This window comes from Stegodyphus dumicola, chromosome 3 (assembly GCF_044657685.1).
Source record: "Stegodyphus dumicola isolate Sdum_Otavi_A_Nest chromosome 3, ASM4465768v1".
Classification (NCBI taxonomy): Eukaryota; Metazoa; Arthropoda; class Arachnida; order Araneae; family Eresidae; genus Stegodyphus; species Stegodyphus dumicola.
In genome coordinates, this window is record NC_140770.1 from 149,771,115 (window position 1) to 149,787,092 (window position 15,978).

Below are 15,978 nucleotides of genomic sequence, written 5' to 3' on the forward strand. Positions count from 1 at the left end.
TATAAGTTACTCCCCGTCGTTTCATATCATAATAAAGTTTCTGTTTTCTCTGTGCTACTTCAGTGTTCTTTTTTGCTTCTTTAATTAATTTTTCTATATCGCCCATTTTAAATGCTGGAGCTCTTTGTTGAACATAAAATAATTTATCTAACGGCGTTATAATCTTTCTGCCTAAAAATAACTCAGCAGGAGTTTTGCCCGTGGTATCATGTTTTGCGGTCCTAAGGGCGAAAGCTAATTCATTGACATAGTTATCCCAGCTTTTATGAAAATTTTTAACATAACTACGGATAATTTTCACTATATTTCTATTGACCCGTTCCGCTATATTTGATTGCGGCCGATACGGGACCATTTTTAAATGACGTATGCCCAGTTTTTGGCACATGTCTTCAAATATATTACTTACAATATTTAAAATAGAATCAGTAACTAATTTCGCGGAGGCTCGTTTTAAGGGAACAGTTTCGGTCCACTTACTAAAATGATCAACCATAACAAGGAGATACCGACTTTTATTTAACTGACTTTTTGGGAAAGGGCCCAATAAATCGATGCCAATTATTTCATTTGGAAATTCGGATTTAATGCTATTTAGAAACCCGGCCGGGCGGAAATTAATATAATTAACTGCTTGACATGTGGACAGGACTGGACATACGCCCTTGTTAACTTTTGCAGTTCAGGAAAATAAACTGCTTCTCGTACGCGTTGGATGGTTTTTCGAATACCAGCATGAGAAGCTAATGGGGAGTCGTGTAACTCATGCAGCATATTTAATCTAAGACTAGCTGGGATAACAGGTCGAAATGCGTTGTTGGAATTCGTAGTTTTTGTATAAAATAATAGACCATCTATTAGTTCGTAATGGGCCGCCCTATTTCTTATCGCCACAATATCTCGGTGGCTAAAATTTTCAGGATCCTTTAAATACTCATAAATGTTTTTAAATTCAGGATCCTTACCCAGTTCGGTTATTACAATTTCTCGGGAATTTATCGTACATGCTGTGAGCATTGCCACCTTTACAGTATTACCCTCTTCATCTATTTTTATTCTGGATAGGGCATCTGCTACGATATTTTCCTTTCCGGGGGTGTGCTTGATTACCAGATTATACTCTTTTAACTTGAGTGCCCATCTTATTAACCTTGGGATAAGTTTTTCCCTGAGTACAATCTAGTTACCGCCGCATGATCAGAATACACTGTTATTGCGCCCTTCCAAAATAGACTCGAAACTTTTGCACTGCTAACAGAACTGCAAGTGCCTCTCTCTCAGTCGCGGAATAATTTCTTTGTGTTTGATTTAAAGTTCGACTAAAAAATGCCACGGGCTGCTGATTTTGCGAAAGTACCGCTCCTACCGCATAATCCGAAGCATCCGCTGAAATTTCTAAATTCTCATCATTTTCAGGAAATTTCAAAACAGGGGCTTGCGTTAATGCTTGCTTTAATTTTTCGAAAGCACTATTGGCTTCGGCCGTCCACGAGAATCTTGCCTTTTTCCTTTTTAATTTTAACAATGTTTCAGCAATAGCTGCAAAATCTTTTATAAAGTACCTATAATATGAACAAAGTCCTAGAAAAGAAGAGAGCTTCTTCACCGTATTTGGCGGCGGATACTTTTGCACAGCGATTATTTTTGATTCGTCTGTCTCGATTCCTTTGTGAGATATTTTGTAACCTAAGTATTTTAATTCAGGGGCTGCAAATTTGCACTTTTCGACATTAACTTTTAGATCAGCCTCATTTAATAATGAAAACACCTGTCTTAAATCCTGTACATGTTGGTCCAGATTATCACTAGTAATAATGATATCGTCTAAATAGATAAATGTGGACTTTCCAAGAACAGGCCTTAGCACAATGTCCATACATCGCTGAAATGTTGCCGGTGCCCCTGAGAGGCCAAACGGCATACGCAGGAATGCATAAGTGCCAGACTTGGTTATAAAATCAGTCTTAGGCACATCTTCCGGTCTAACCCCTATTTGAAAATAACCAGTCGTTAAGTCTAAAGTAGTCATGTATTTGGGAGAAGTTATGTTCCTTAGAATTTCGTCGATAATAGGTAACGGATATACCGATATTTAGTCATGGAGTTTAATATACGATAGTCAATTGCAAAACGCCACCTTTTTCGATGTGTTACCGGATAGTTATTATTTTTCTTACATAACACAACCGGGCTAGCATAACTACTTGAGATGGGCGTTATGATCTTTTTACGTAACATATCTCGAATGTGCCACTCTATAATTTTTTCTTTATTCTTATCATATCGGTATGGTTTGTGGCGAACTGGCAGTGAATCTCCGGTGTCGATACTATGGTTGGTAACTTCAGTAAATCCGGGAATATCACTAAATAATGAAGCAAATTCACTTACCACTTGTCGAATTTTTTGTTGCTCTTCCTTAGGCAGGTGGTCGAGGTTTAACGTTGGTGGTTCTGTTTTTTCTTCTCGAACTGGTTTCATCGTCAGCTTAAGGGACGCTTCGTTAAAATCCAGCGTTGCTTCTGCCTCTGAAAGAAAATCTATCCCTAAGATCACATGTGCTTGCAAATTCTTTACGACAAAAAACATAATCTTTACTTGCTCGTCCTTGATACGAATGTATAACGGTAATTTACCTATGCACTTGCATCTTTCTCCCTGCGCAGCTAACACTGTCGTATTATCCGAATTATATATGTGGTATTTACGGAAATACTTCCTAAAAAAATCTTCTGCCACACAGAAACACTGCGCGCCTGTATCCAGGAGTGCGGTGGCTGGGATGTTATTCACCAACACTTCAATCTTTGGTAGAGTCCAATTTTTCACCATCACTGTATTTAACTTGATGGAAGAGGGGTTTTCTTGGCCTTCGGATTTCCGCACCCTCCCGTCAGCAGACATCCGTTTTAGTTTAAATCTTGTTTCTTCCTTTCCATGCCTTCCTTCTTTTTCCACTGGCCTTCAGACTTTGTTTGTGGCTTACTATTGAACTGTCGACGTTCGCCGGTCGTTTCTGGATACTCGGGTTTCCTTGCCCACTGATTCGCTTTGCTTCCGTAGCCGTGTTCTTGACTTTGCTGTGGTCTTGGCGCACCAAATTGGCTTCGTTGCTCGTACTGGCGTCTTCTTTCAATGTCCGCCGTTCTTCTACTTTCAAACTGGATTGCTAGCTGAAATATCTTTTCCAGTGTAGTCGGGCTCCTTAATTCAATAAAGTCTTGTACTTGGGGAAGTAACCTCGGCAAAATCACTTGAATTATCTCAGGATCCGGACGGTTTCCCTACAAGAGTTTGAAAACGTGAATTTTTCTTAAAATAAAGCTTGAGAGATTTTCAATTCGTTTCTGGTATATGCTGAAGAGTTCCGTTTCTAATCTTGCACGATCTCTTACGACAGGGAAGGCTTTTACTAAGGCAGTCTTAAAATTTTCGTAAGTATAGGTGGGACTTCCCGCTTGACCCAAGAGACTTCTGCCTATGCATTTAAACCAATTAAGCGCTTGGCCCCTCAAAGCGCTGGTAGCTAAGGTGACTTTCTGGAACTCATGCACTGGAGACAGCATGAAGTGGTCATCCAATTTTTCCAAAAAACTGGTTACCGGTAAGTTTCCATTGAATGTTGCTTCTGGTTTCATCGATGCGCGCATAGTCTGGTCGATGTAACCAAATCCTTCCAGGGCGGCAGCTGGCATTTCTGGATTCTGAGCCGCTTCTGCAGGCAGCACAGGTTCTTCTTGAAACTCGGCCATGGTTATTCTTCTTCGTCGGGTGCCACTATCAGGTTCTGTGTTCCTCCTTACTTGCTTTGGGAACATTAACTGTCCTGACTCGGAACAGGGAGCTTACTAAAGCTATGTTCAATAAATTTGGGAAGTAGACAATACATACAGGAAGGGTATACGAAACCCTTTATTTTTCTCTCTTTACAATGATTTCCGGACTTCGGAATACAGAGACCAACCACTTGTGGGCTGAACGTAAGAATATAAAAATATTAACTAAACTCTAACTAAACTAACTTTGGATTAATCAAACAAGTGCCTAACTCCAAGATTGGCCGTATATTAACAAAAAAGCCGTATGTAGTACAGAGAACTGCTAACACTACGATACGTTTAAAATTATCAAGAGGATTAAACCTCTGGCCTTGAAGGCAACCAGCAACCGAGTAAAAACTACTATGGCAAGCGGCCTGCTTCTAATAGCTCCTTCCTCTCTCTTGCTTGGCAAAAAGCCACAACTTAAGTACTTGGCGTTAGCAAGACAAATTTGCATAAATAAGTTAAAGCTTTTAATTCTGGCCGGAAGTAGAAAATAAGAAGTGATAGTAAAGATTTAAAACAAAATAAACGTTAGTAAAACTTAGGATCCTTACATACTCATCAAATTTATTTAATTTTCTCAATTTTCTCGTAGTAGCAAAGAGCCTCTTTTCTGCAATATGCCAGTTAGAGGGAATATCAGGAGGGAATTTTAGAGCCCAAGGTAAACTCACGCAATATCTACCATCTCCGGTTCTGCGAAGGCCGCTATGAAACTGCTCTTTCGCTGCTTGATCTTCTGCGACCCTGGAAATGCTTTGCGCATCATCTGCAATGCCGATAGTTTCTAACTTCCCCATAAAGGAAAGTTCCATGTCTTGAATAAGAAGATTAGTTACTAACATAGATGGGGTACCCTCAAAACTTTGGATAATCGTTCCTTTCGATTCCCCGCAGAGCGCCCATCCCAGTTTAGTATTTATGGCTATCAAACCACCCTCAAGCTGAATTACTTCACCAGTAAGTATTTGCCCATAAATATCACTCCCTATGAGGATTTCTATTTCCGGGTGACCCTCACCGACATTTGAAATCCAAATTCTGTGTCTTTTTAATTCCTTCAATAACGGTCCTTTAGGTATGCGTGGTATGCCTCCACAAATGGTATTTTGATCCAGAAAACTAAATTGGCACACTTTGTTTTTCCCAACCGGGCTTAGATCTATAGAATATCTCTTGTGAATTTTTGACACAGTCCTTGTTCCGCCAAATAACGCGTGAGTTACAGTTTCAGAGGAAGGGCATTTTCAGATTTAAAGCTTCAGCTGTGGATTGTAAAACGTAAGATCGTTGGGATCCACAATCCAAGAGGCACCTGACCACCTTCTTTATAGTGCCTACAACTATTTCAACCATTAACGTCATAAGAGTGACTTCATTCATACATAAGGGAGAAGACATTGTACTTTGTACCATTACTGACTCGTTTCGTTTTTCCTTATTGTCAGCATTGTTTTCTGATCCCTCCGGGCATAAAATTATAGGGTGAGATCACCTACACAAATAGCATTGAATAAACTGTGGACAGTTCTTCGCAAAATGCCCTGGTTTAAGACAGCGATGGCAGCATTTTAATTCTCTTAATTTGTCTAATCTTTCCTTTAAGCTCATCGATCGAGCTGTAAAACATTCTTTGCTTTCGTGAGATTTTCCGCAAAAAACACATTTTTGTTCTTTGGCAGCAACTAGACTTGCTGCGCTAGCGATTGGTTTTTTGGTCTTAACTTTTACATCTTTAGAATGTTCATTGCGCGAAGTAGAAGAAATTTCAAATCCAGACCTAGCTAGTTTAACTCTCTGCTCTCCTTCGACCTCTTTACGCAAAATTTCCAGGAGATATGTGAGACGTGATCCTTTTTTACTGAACAAAACGCTTCTCTGCCATACTCTAAGCATCTCAGCAGACAGACAAGACTCGACCATGGGATATAACCAGGAAACATTGGTATCCAGATATAAGCCTAAAGACTCTAGAGATATGAGATGGGATTCGATTTTGTCAAACAGTGACACTAGCGGCAACCGATCCTTCCCTTGTGAGCGTTCATTTTGGATAAATAATTTTAACAATTCCCTCACATATATCTCAGTTAAAATTTCCTTGTTTCCAAAACGCTCCTCAAATGCAGAAATGGCTTTCAGGTAATTTTCAGCCGTTAAAGGATAACTATCTGTCAACTCACTAGCCCGAGTTCCGGGTAACATTGATTGAGCTAAATAATGGAATTTGTCAACCTCATTAAGCTCCTTATCCTCATGGATCTTTTTAAATTGACCCCAAAATGTAAGGTAACTTAATAATTGTCCATCAAATTTTTTAATTTGAATTTTCGGCAACTTGTACCGTTTTCCATTAGAAGCACTTATGCTACTATCCGTGTTAGAACTCGTATTGACACTACGGTCAACTGCATTATCTATATTCTCTTTCACCCGACGATTAAGTGTGATAAACTTATCTGAATATTCTTCGCAGCCTATGACCTCTGTTTCCAGATCATCTTCAGCGGCTTTTCCCTTAATCATTGAATCTAGTATTTCTGAATCGCAAGATCTCAACTCAGCAATTATCATCTGCAATTTCAAAATTTTGTCTTTCAATACATCTCTATCCGCTTGAACATCTTTACAAAGTTCGGTGTTTAGAATCTTAGCCGTCCTAGTAAAGGCACTGCGTGCCGTTGCACGCTTTTTCTTCAACATATCAACATCCATTTTTATCTTTAAATGCAGACCCACTTAAAACTCAAAATCTGTAATGTTATCATCAATCCGACAAATCCTCAAAAACGTCTTTACTCAGCAATTCCAAAAATATAACTCAATATAATAAAAATGAATAACAATATGTCATAACATTCATAATACAGCAAAACAAAACGCATTACGTTTCCAAATAACACTCAAATTAATATTTACTTCTACAATATAATATAGCAAACACAATACTTTCTCAACTATATTAATATAATAATCCCAACACATTCGAATCAGGATCGCAATCCTGGCTGGCTCGCCATTTTGTTATGTCGTGGAGCAAAAACAATTTTACTTTACAGCTGACTGCCACTGGTTCCGACATAGCAATGTGAATTCTCTACATCTAAAATTTTAAACACCATTCCAGAATTTTAAATGTTTATTTAATAGAATTCTATTCCTATATTTGCAAGTTATACACTATAAATACAATAAACAAAATTTGAACTTATCTGCACCAACGTGAATAAGCCTGGCATAATATTCTGAACTCGACGCAACTTTAGGAGGAAAAATACCGCAAATTCAAACACAAGGTTTCATCCTTTCCAACGCAGCTAATTTTCTAAATATATTTTACTAATATTCGCAGTACAGCGGATTCATTTCATTCACCCAAAACTCAAATGTTTTAACGCAATAGTATCGCAAAGGAAACATCGACTCAAAATCAAAATATTGAAATCTATAGAATATCATCCGCTGTTGCCAATTCCAGCACTGCCAAGTTTTTCTTCCTGCAGCTGTTGCCAGACTTATCCTCGCTGTATGTGAGAGGTACAATACCTATGTTGGATAAGGACAGCGAGAGGCTACATATTGCGCATCAATGCCCCACAACTAAACATACTCTCAGAAGGGCAGATTAGACCCGGGTCTCCTCCTATTAAATGATCGGTTCCCAAAAATCCGATCCACCCCTCCTCATAGCATAACTACCTCCTCCAGGGCACAGAAGCCTTAAAACTTTAGTTCTGAATTAAGATGGTGTTAACATACCAGTAGACGATGTCAACACGTTTTAAGCGTTGTTTGGGTTCTAAATTAATACTAAATTAAAGCTATTTAAGTGAAGAAAAATCACAAAGTTGTTAATATGCATAAAATTAGGTCATGGAGCTCGCCAGTAATAAACTTTGCTTGGATGAAATTGGTAACATTTTCCAATGAAATTTTGGTTATAATGGTTATATAAGTAATGGTTTTATAAGTAATTTTAATCGTTGTGTGGACACTGAAATTATTCTCCTCGCTCGCATCCCTTTTACCGTTCCTGAACCACTGACTCGTCCAGCACTCTTTCGCACTTCTCAGCATTCGTCATGTAAGAAACACACCAAACTGTTTTGTGGACTTTTGGAAAGGACTGAAACACAGAATTTTACTTGCCCTTCCGCCAGACATAAGCTTGGAACTTTAGAGAAAACTTAATTCCGTCAGTGGGGCCACCTAGTTGATATGCTAACTGCCCAGTGAATCTAGAGCCTCACCGATATGGAAAGAAAGAAAGTTTATTTATAAATGGTTATATAAGTCAAAGACAAAAAGTCTAGAACCAATACACTCGCATTCGCTGAAAATGATATTGCGTTGACCTAAGATTTCTGAAATCTTGTTATCTACAGTGATAAGAAATTCAATAATGGAGACTCCTAATATGTTTGTAAACCTGCGACTTCATAAAAGAATCATTATATTAAATGTAAAATATGAATATGTGGCTTCATACTTTTGGAGAGCAGTAATGTCAGGAAAAGAGCAGAAAATATTCTGTCCAGCAGTGATATCACGAAGGAAATATTTCAACAGTACAAAAACTGAAAGAAAGTTCAAGTAAATTTGTAGAGACATTAGGATTTTTTTGTGAAGCAAGAGAGATTGAAAACTGAGCAACGCCTTCACCGGGAATCGAACCACGGACCTATGAAACACCGGTTCAGTGTGCTAAACACTACGCCACGAAGGTACGCTAGTAAGGCGGGAGAAATACCTTATAGATTACATAAAGTCATATTATATTTGTCAGTACGATAAAGACCTTAATATATAGCAAAAATAACATATTTGCTCTATAATTATAAAAGTACATATGGGACCTCGTCACAGTCTCTAAACGTGTCATTGAACATCTGACGTAAATAGTAGAAAAGGAGTTAAATATTACAAATAAATGAGGCTTAAAAATTGTGTTTTAGGTATAATAGGGTAAAATGTTAACGGAAACATAAAATCCACAGCAGTTTTAAAAACGCTTGAACTGCTAAAAGTGCTAAGGTGCTAAAACTAAAAGGTGCGGAGAAAAGTGCCAAAATGGCTAAAAATTCGCATGCTGAAAGTGCGTGACACTATTAGCCAGTCCAAAAGTTACACAATAAAATATTAACATGCAAATTATTCAAATACAAGATATCATATAAGGTATTAGCTCAATTTTGTGATTCTACATTTTCATTTTTTTAAAAGTGGTATACCTGGATTTTAAACTGATACTTGAATGCATTAAAAAAAAGACATTTAATGGTCATAAACGAAATCGATGAAAGGGAAAAGTTGATATCCAGCTATTTGCTGTATTTTGTGAGCCACTGTACTTTAATCTGCCTCAATATAGGATGGGCATTTATTGTTAAACGTTACAGATGCTTTTCCATGGATGCTTGTGCTTTTTGTATTATCATAGACTTTACCTTATTTAGTACATGAGTAACCATATAACACGTGAAAGTTTCCGTCTCAATCGCGACTCCAAAGACTGTGATATCAAGAGACATCAGCATCCCTCCTAGATTGGTTTCGTTGTTACAGCAGTATTTTAACAATAATAACTGAATATCATGAAGATCTGATCATGATATGTCTTTTAAGCAGCAAGACAGACTGTGAAGACTGTTAGACCTTTCTAATAATAACCTAGTTTTGGAAATAGACTATTTTATCAATAAAAGATATAAATACTGAAAAATTACCTTATACACTTCCAGATTTTATAATATAATTGAGAATGATTCTGTTCCCTCCACAGGACGAGATCCGCCAGGCAGAATCGAAGACCGGATAGCATTACAGCATCTAGGGCTGTCTTAGGTTCATCTGATTCTTTGATAGATACAAACACTTGGAGTAATGGAGCATGGAGGTCTATTATAGACGTGGAAGGAGAAGTAAGTAAATTCCAATCATATGTATAGAAATGCTTGCCACCAAATTTAGAAATCTTGCTCTAGTGCTATTATGTTTATCCAACCCATGAAAAGAATGCGAGGTAACATTTAAAGAAGTTCCAATTTAAGACCAACAATTCAAACAGCTACTCTTATAAATGCTTCTTTTAGGAACAGGAAGTGCATGAACTTTTTATTTTATGAGGAATTTAACAATCCTTTAAATAAACACACTGAATTTAGTTCGAAGTTATTTGAAAAACATAATGAATACCTCAACCTCTGAGAGATATTTTTATTGTAATATTAAACTGCTGACAGTAAGTAACCAACAGTCAAATGTAAGCTAGCACCTTTGCAAAGCATTTTCGAAAATTTAGGGCTCTTTGCTAAGCATTTTCCTTCTTTTATTTAACCACGCCTTTCACTGGTATTTAAGCTGTTAATTTAATACCGGTGTTCATGCGATGCGTGCATTGTTATACAACAATTTCAAATTAACTAGAAGTGGACTGTACTAAATATTTTATTCAACAACTTTAATCAAATACGCGCCATCTTTCAAGCAATGACTTACTACTAACAACAGCAATAAAAAAAAACTGAGTAAGCGTTTACAGGGTTGCTGTAATGAACATCTGCGCCATGCAAGGCGCCAAGAAGAGAAAAAATGACGTAATCTTACAGTTAAATAGTCTTAATGACTTAACATACCCCACCGCATTGAAGGGTTACTTCAATAATTTCGTGCGATAATACTCATAATAACCTACAAAATTGTACAATTACTACCTTATACAATAATGCAATACGAATAACATCTCTTAATTCAATATAATAATATTCAATTTTCAATAAAAATTTTATACACAATACAATGTACAATACAAGTTTTATAATAATAAGCTAACACTTAACTAACTTAGGAAGTTTCTTCTTGGGGTAAAATTGCAATTTTTGTAATTCCATGCCCTTTGCTATCTGTATTTCTACTACTCTAACCTTACCGTCAACTCCAGGAAAAATTCTTGTAATGCGCCCTAACACCCATCTACAAACAGGAAGCTCGTCCTCCTTAACTAGTACTAGCATACCTATTTTAATTTTCGTTTGTTCTACCTTCCATTTTGAACGCTGTTGTAGTGTGTTTAAATAGTCCCTATGCCAACAATTCCATATCAACTGGACAAATCTGGTAGTTCGTTTCCATCTTGAGAGTCTGTTTTCGGGTATATCAATTAATTCGGGTTCTACTATAGCATTCAAGAGTCTTCCAATGAGAAAATGGCCTGGTGTTAATGCCTCTAAATCATTTACATCGGAAGATAAGGGAGTAATAGGGCGAGAATTTAAAACAGACTCTATCTGAGTTACTACAGTTAATAACTCCTCGAAAGTCAACCTTGCATTGCCTACAATCCGCTTTAAGTGATATTTCACGGATTTTATTCCAGATTCCCATAGTCCACCAAAATTAGGTGTCCGTGGGGGAATAAACTTCCATACTATTCCTTCTTCGCCTAAATAATCTGCTATTTTTTTTTCAGGATTTCTAATTAAATTGTTAATTCTTTGCAATTCGGCATTTGCGCCAACGAAGTTTTTTGCGTTGTCTGAGAAAATGATTGAGCATTTTCCGCGCCTAGCAATAAATCTCTTTAAGGTGGCAATAAATGCGTCAGTGGTGAGATCACTCACTAGGTCGAGATGCACTGCCTTTGTTATAAGGCAAATGAAAAGAGCTAAATATACCTTATGAAGAGTTCCTTTCCTCTGTCCCTTGTACCTAATAAAAAATGGACCGCAAAAATCGGTGCCGACATGATTAAAGGGTGAGCTTGGATTTACGCGCTCTGCAGGTAATGACCCCATAATTTGTTCGATAGTGACTGGTTTATTTTTACTACAAATTATAGATTCATGGGTAATCTTTCTATTTAAATTCCTACCTTGTAATGGCCAAAATTTCTGTCTCATATAACACAATAATGCTTGCGAACCTACGTATAAATATTTCCGATGATAATGCTCAGCAATCAGCTTAGTTAGTTTGCATTTAACAGGGAAAATTATTTTATGTTTTTGTGAAAACATTACATTGGCCCCTTGTAATCGGCCTCCTACTCTCATTACATTATTTGCATCCAAAAATGGGTTCAAAGAAAGTAAATTACTTTTATTATTAATGGGTTTACCTTGTGCGAGGGAGTTGTATTCTGAATAAAAACTACATTTTTGAACCTCCCTTACTAAAAAGGATTCTGCCTCATTTAACTCCTTTGAACTTACTCCTCCTGTTCTTCTCTGTGCTCCTTTCTGTTTTGCACACCTAGAGTTCCAAATGAACCTGAAAATATAACTAACAATACGTAATAATTTTAAATAATTGTTAGTGATATCTAGGACATTATCAATAAATTTTGAAGACAAAGTGCATAAACAAGCAATGTCAGTTCTTTTTCTCAGTTCATTAGAAAATGTCTCTGTTTTTTCTAATTGTTCAAAGTCGATGTTCTTGTTAGGTATGACACCCTCACTCAAGAATGGAGGACCTTTCCACCACAGATCAGCATCATGCAGCTTGTCAAAATTCAGTCCTCGGGAAATAAGGTCTGCCGGGTTCTCCTCTGAACGCACATAATTCCACTGGCTTGTCTGTGTTAGGTCTTGGATCTGCAACACTCGATTAGCAACAAAAGTTTTTAGTACATGCGGAGGATTCTGAAGCCACGCTAACACTATGGTTGAGTCACACCACAGTCATATTTTGCTGATGCCCAATTTCAATAAAGGCACCACCTTTGCAACAAGCTGTGCTAGCAGTACAGTTGCGCAGAGTTCCAGTCGAGGTACTGTCAGCGGTTTTAGTGGAGCTACTCTGGACTTGCTGCAAAGCAAATGTGAAGATAAATTATTGTCACTTCTACAGCGTAAATAGATGGCTACTCCGTATGCGTGTTCTGACGCATCTGAAAATCCATGAATTTGTATATCAGAAAAACTATCCTGTAAAACATATCCACTGACTTTTAAATTGTTGATAGATTGCATTGAATCAATAAAAAGTTGCCAATCTTTAATTATCCTTTCGGGTAGCGGATCGTTCCAATCAAGCTTCAATAACCAATGTCTTTGGATGAAGATTTTTGCTTTTGTTATCCCTGGACCAAGCAGTCCTAATGGATCATAAATGCGAGCAATATCAGACAACACTGTTCTCTTTGTATAAGTAGTTGGTTTCTTGATCGTTGATTTGTACGAAAAACAATCTATCTTTGGATTCCATAATAATCCTAAAGTTTTGATGCTCTGATCGTCATCGAAATTACTGAAAGAATATTCCTCTTGTCCATCCGGAAACTGCAAAAGATCAGGATGATTAGCACACCATCTGTGCAGACGCATTCCTCCACGTGATAATAGGTTAATCAATTGCGACTGTAATTCTTTAGCCTCTATTAGAGTATAGGCTCCTGTGAGTACGTCATCGACATAAAAATCCCTTTGTACTATTGGCGCTGCTAACGAAAAATTGTTTTTCTCGTCTTCTGCTAATTGATTAAGTGTGCGTGTTGCTAGATATGGTGCGTTGGAAGTACCGTAAGTTATAGTCTTCAGTCTATAGACCTTAACTGTTCTTCTTCACTACTCTTCCATAAGATGCGTAATAAATCTCTTTGATGTTCTTTAATCAAAATCTGACGATACATTTTTACAATGTCTGCTGTGAAGGCAAATTTATGCGTTTGAAATCTGCAAATAATATCAAATAGTTCGTCTTGAACTAACCCTCCATTCAGCAGAATATCGTTTAACGAAATTCCAGTAGTCGTAGGAGCAGTGGCATCGAACACTACCCTAAGTTTAGTGCTAGGTTTCTCGGGCCTGAAAACCCCATGGTGAGGAAGATAATATGAGAAACTAGAGCTATCCCCTTCATCAATTTCTTCGGAATGGCCTAATTCATTATATTCCTTAATGAAATCTTCGTATAAGTGTTTCATTGCGGGATTGCGAGTGAAGCGTTTAAGTAGATAATTCAGTCTTTTGCTAGCGTTTTCTCTCGATTCCCCTAAAAGGCTAAGTCCTTCCTCCTTAATTGGCATTTCCACTACATATCTGCCATCATCTTGCCTCGTGTGTGTACGAAGAAAGTGCTGTTCACAAAATTCCTCTTCCTGACTTTTCACTTTTTTTCCTTCATTAATACCTTCAATCTCCCAAAACCTTCTCATGTTGTCAGATAAATTATCCCCATTTTCCACAAACCCACAAAAATTATCAACACTACCTTGCTGCGGCATGCGTACTGACCCGCTAACGATGTATCCAAAAACTGACTGATGGAGAATCAGGTCTTGCATATTTATTCTATTTGTTCCCAGTAAATCAAAAAATATTTCGTTAGATAACAAAACATGTATTTGACCAGGTTTATAAAACTCTGGATCAGCTAAACCAATGAGTTGCAACTGCTTAACATCAGGAATGTTTATATATCTAGCAGGCGTTACGCGAGTTATTTTTGGAACAACAAAAAATTGTAAGGTACGAATAAAATCTCTAGTAGCGTTAGCGATGGTTGCTATAGCTTTTTCCTTAACACCCATAACTGTACCATTGATACCTGAAATAGAAGCGTTTATTTTTCTTTTCTTCAAATTCAATAACTCAGCACCTTCTTTAGTAATGAAATTATTTTGAGAACCGGAATCCAGCAAGGCTCTCAGCGAGATAAATTTTCCATCATTACCCTTAACGAAAATAATTGCAGTTGAAAGTAGAACTTGTTTATTAAAAGAACTGGAAATATTCAGCGCAGTACCGTTAATGGACTTTGCTTGGTTGGTTTCATTAGTGTCACTAACCTTTTGGCTGCTTGCCATTGGAGTAAATGTATCAGCATTTGGAGAAAGATTACTGCTTAATTTATTAGTCTTGTTTGTGATTTGATTCGATGTGCCATTTGCTTTATCGAAATTTTCTTCATTTCGATCAAAATGTAAGAGCGAATTGTGAAATTTCTGACATTTCCTCCATGTATTAGAACTTTTACAGTCCTTGATTGTGTGGGCCGAAGATAAACAGTTGAAACATAGTTTTTTTGTCTTTACAAATTCCAATCGTTTTTTGACTGTTAGATTTAAGAATTGCGCACATTTCAACAATAAATGATCAGCTTTACAATAAGGATAATTTTTTGAATTTTCCGAAAGTGATGTAAGAGCTTTGGTATTAAATGAACGTTTCGATTCCCCATGCGGAGGTTTGTAATGTGATAGGGTGCGAGCGTGTTCCTTCAAAAAACATGTCAGTTATTTAACCGTTCCTATCTCGTCTTTTTTAAGTGACCTTTCCCACCAACACCGAGTATTTCTATCCAACTTTTCAACTAATAAATAAACAATTAACGTGTCTGAAAATTTTTCCACCTTTTGCTCCAATGCTTCCAAGGATCGTAAACATTCATGCACCTTATCGATAAATTTTAAAAGCGACGAAGTAGAATCACTCGTTTGAGGTATAGAAATTAATTTCTTTATGATAGAATTGATCAAATCTTTTTTGTTGCAATAGCGATCAACCAACAGATTCCATGCTATGTCATAATTCGAATCTGAAATTGGAATGGACTGAATAATATTTAAAGCGTCTGCCTTACACGAACTCTTTAAATATTGCAATTTTTGCGCATTTGTTAATTTGCTATTTTTATGCACAGCTGCGGAAAATAAATCCTCAAATTCAATCCATTCTTCGATTTTCCCACTAAATATTGGAAGAGACAATTTAGGCAATTTTATATCCGAAACAATTATGTCTTTACTCGAACCGTTTTCATTTGAGCAGCTATTCCTTTGAGAACGGATCTCAGAAATTTTTCTTTTAATTTTCAAATGAATTTCATCGAGATTATCTACTACATTTTCCTTTTCCTTAATGAATTCGTCAGTGTCCTTTTCTTCACAATGTGCAAATAAAGAATCGAAAATGTTACTTAATTCCTTTTTAAATTCTAATATTTTTGATTCGTATAACTCCAATAAGGAAATATCTGCTTCATCCACTGTAGAATTTACCTTATTTTCAAACTTTCTGATACTGCATTTTAAACTTTTTTTGTTAGCTTTAATCGCTTTCAATTCACTCATCATGAACAAATAAATAATTTATCACTTACCGTGATTGCAGATTTCTCGACAGCAACACCGGAAATGAACGATGACACAGTA

At 36.9% G+C, this 15,978-nt stretch overlaps 1 protein-coding gene across 2 annotated transcripts in view; it reads left to right on the forward strand.

Moving 5' to 3' along the window:
• The window catches only part of LOC118196349 (kinesin-like protein KIF12), a 245,419-nt gene that overhangs the window by 200,220 nt on the left and 29,221 nt on the right, over positions 1 to 15,978 (forward strand). For both annotated transcript variants that reach the window (XM_085813456.1, XM_085813455.1), the window contains exon 15: positions 9,607 to 9,745. In XM_085813456.1, coding sequence (XP_085669582.1) covers positions 9,607 to 9,745 — 139 coding nt within the window. The remainder of the gene's footprint in view (positions 1 to 9,606; positions 9,746 to 15,978) is intronic.